This window comes from Buceros rhinoceros, unplaced genomic scaffold (genome assembly GCF_000710305.1).
Source record: "Buceros rhinoceros silvestris isolate BGI_N320 unplaced genomic scaffold, ASM71030v1 scaffold12267, whole genome shotgun sequence".
NCBI lineage: Eukaryota > Metazoa > Chordata > Aves > Bucerotiformes > Bucerotidae > Buceros > Buceros rhinoceros.
This window is the reverse complement of record NW_010421625.1, coordinates 139,130-141,127: the sequence shown is the minus strand read 5'-3', so window position 1 is coordinate 141,127 and position 1,998 is coordinate 139,130. Positions and strand designations below refer to the sequence as shown.

At 40.8% G+C, this 1,998-nt stretch overlaps 1 protein-coding gene across 1 annotated transcript in view; it reads right to left on the bottom strand.

Moving 5' to 3' along the window:
- Nucleotides 1–1,438: 1,438 nt before the first annotated feature.
- The window catches only part of LOC104496602 (voltage-dependent L-type calcium channel subunit alpha-1D), a gene marked incomplete at both ends in the record, with an annotated part of 98,359 nt that continues 97,799 nt past the window's right edge, over nucleotides 1,439–1,998 (bottom strand). Inside the window, one exon of the mRNA XM_010139746.1 lies at nucleotides 1,439–1,569. Within this exon, the coding sequence (XP_010138048.1) occupies nucleotides 1,439–1,569 (131 nt within the window). The remainder of the gene's footprint in view (nucleotides 1,570–1,998) is intronic.

The window sequence follows — 1,998 nt, the reverse complement described above, 5'->3', positions numbered from 1 at the left end:
GGAAACCCAGTGTTTGTTTCTCTATTGTTCTGCTCACACCTTTGAAAACACAAGCGGAAAACCGTAACACTGTGGCTTAAAAACAGCTCTGAGTCCCTTATGCTCAGATGCTTCTGCAATGAAGTCTGCAGAGTCCTTCCTAAATACCCGAAGTCTTTCTCTTCCCTCTCAACTGTTCACCGTCTTACTGTTTTTATCTGTACCATCCCCCAATCTTTCTCTTCTCTCACGATACTCAAACACAGCTCATGCTGTCCTGGCAAGCCATGAGCTCACACATCGACAACAAGAGCCGTGATCAATCTTTCTCTACCTGTTGCGTGTCTTACGCTTCTGGAGCCTGGGAACAGAACGTACGTCAGAGCTGCCAGCAGAGACCTTCTCAGGGAACAGAAACGAAACAGATTACCCACTTGAGACAGCAAAGAGAATTCTGCTAGATCAAGGCACAAACCAGCAGGATTTTTAACAAAGAAAACCATCTGAGTTGGGTTAACACATTCCTCCCTTTAGAGAAAGGATTTTCCACAACGTGTTCCTGTATTTTGGCATCGGAATAAAAAGCTATCAGAAACATTACACATCTTCATAGTTTGTAGGAGTCTACTCAGCACTCACTGAAACAAAGAAAGTCCCAATCCCACAAAATCGGTGCAGTGCATGATGTCTGGAATTATTTGAGGACAGCCTTCCGTTTGCCTGTTTCAGGGTTCATAATACAAAGGGGATCGCTGGACGGAGGTTTTCAGAATACTCTCTTTAGAACACATCGACTCAATCGACTGCTTGCTGCAGGCCCATCGAGAGACCAACGGCCAATTCTACTGGCCTGGTTTCCATCTGATCGCGGGTTTTAAAGAGACAGGCAGAAGTATACGACACTAATGCAGGATGCTACACTGCTTCTTACAAGAGAAACTGATGAACGTTAAGCACAAAACTTGTCAACATTAAGAAAAAACGATAGGAAGGAATTTCACCAGTAATCGTAAGTGGAAAAGACAAATTTTACCATATAAAACCCTCTTTACTATGAAGCAATGTATATTAGGAAGTTATCCGAGGACTGGCTTACAGCATTGTGGGAACACAAGAAATTAATCAGTTAAGGCAGAAAAAAAGAATGGAAATGATAACTCAGAACTTCATTTATCTGATTTTATATCAGCAACTTTGGACTGTGAGGTATCAACTAGACTTGCTGAGAAACTTTATAACCATTGCTACCGTTTAAGTAATCCACAAAGAAAAACTTACTGCACTTACCTTGTTACAGACAGAATAGCAGGATTACGTTTTATTTTTCTGACGAATAAGGGCCAAAAGTGTCCCAGCTAAATAAAATCCTTGCAGCACTGCACAATCATCAATATTCATCTACCTGCTATTTCAAGTAAGCTCACAAAATGGTTAGTTAAAAATGTAAAAACAAAATCACCTGCAGAGCAATCGTGGTATTCTTCGCAGGATATTTCCCCACCAGTCCTTGTTCTTTGCGTTTCTTGAATTTCCTAAAGTAGTCCTGTATCAGGAAGGTGGCATAGAACTTCCCCACGGTTACCTCATCATCTAAATGAACAGACCAGACAGATCTCTCCCGAGTCAGCACATTTATCAATAGCCTGTACACTCATACCTGAGCTGGGGGGAAAGTGTGATGGGTGCAGTAGGCTCTATGCTTTCAGCTGACAGCAACGGAACCTGGAACTACCTTAAAAGCAATGTTTCAGCAAGCAGTTTTGGCTCACTCGGTTCAGTGAACTCTCCTTAGTAGAGAAGAACACAATCCTGTACCATGTCTCATGTACTTCAAAGTTCATCTAAGTTTTAACAAAACCATAAACATGTTCGTATATGCACAGAAACTGAAAGACTGGCTTTAGTTACTTGGAATAAATTGATTCAAATAAAAGCTACTACAACTTATATACACTTATGTTCATAAGAGTGACTCTATAAAAAAAAAAGTCCTGCTTACTACATCTCTCTTTTTTCACT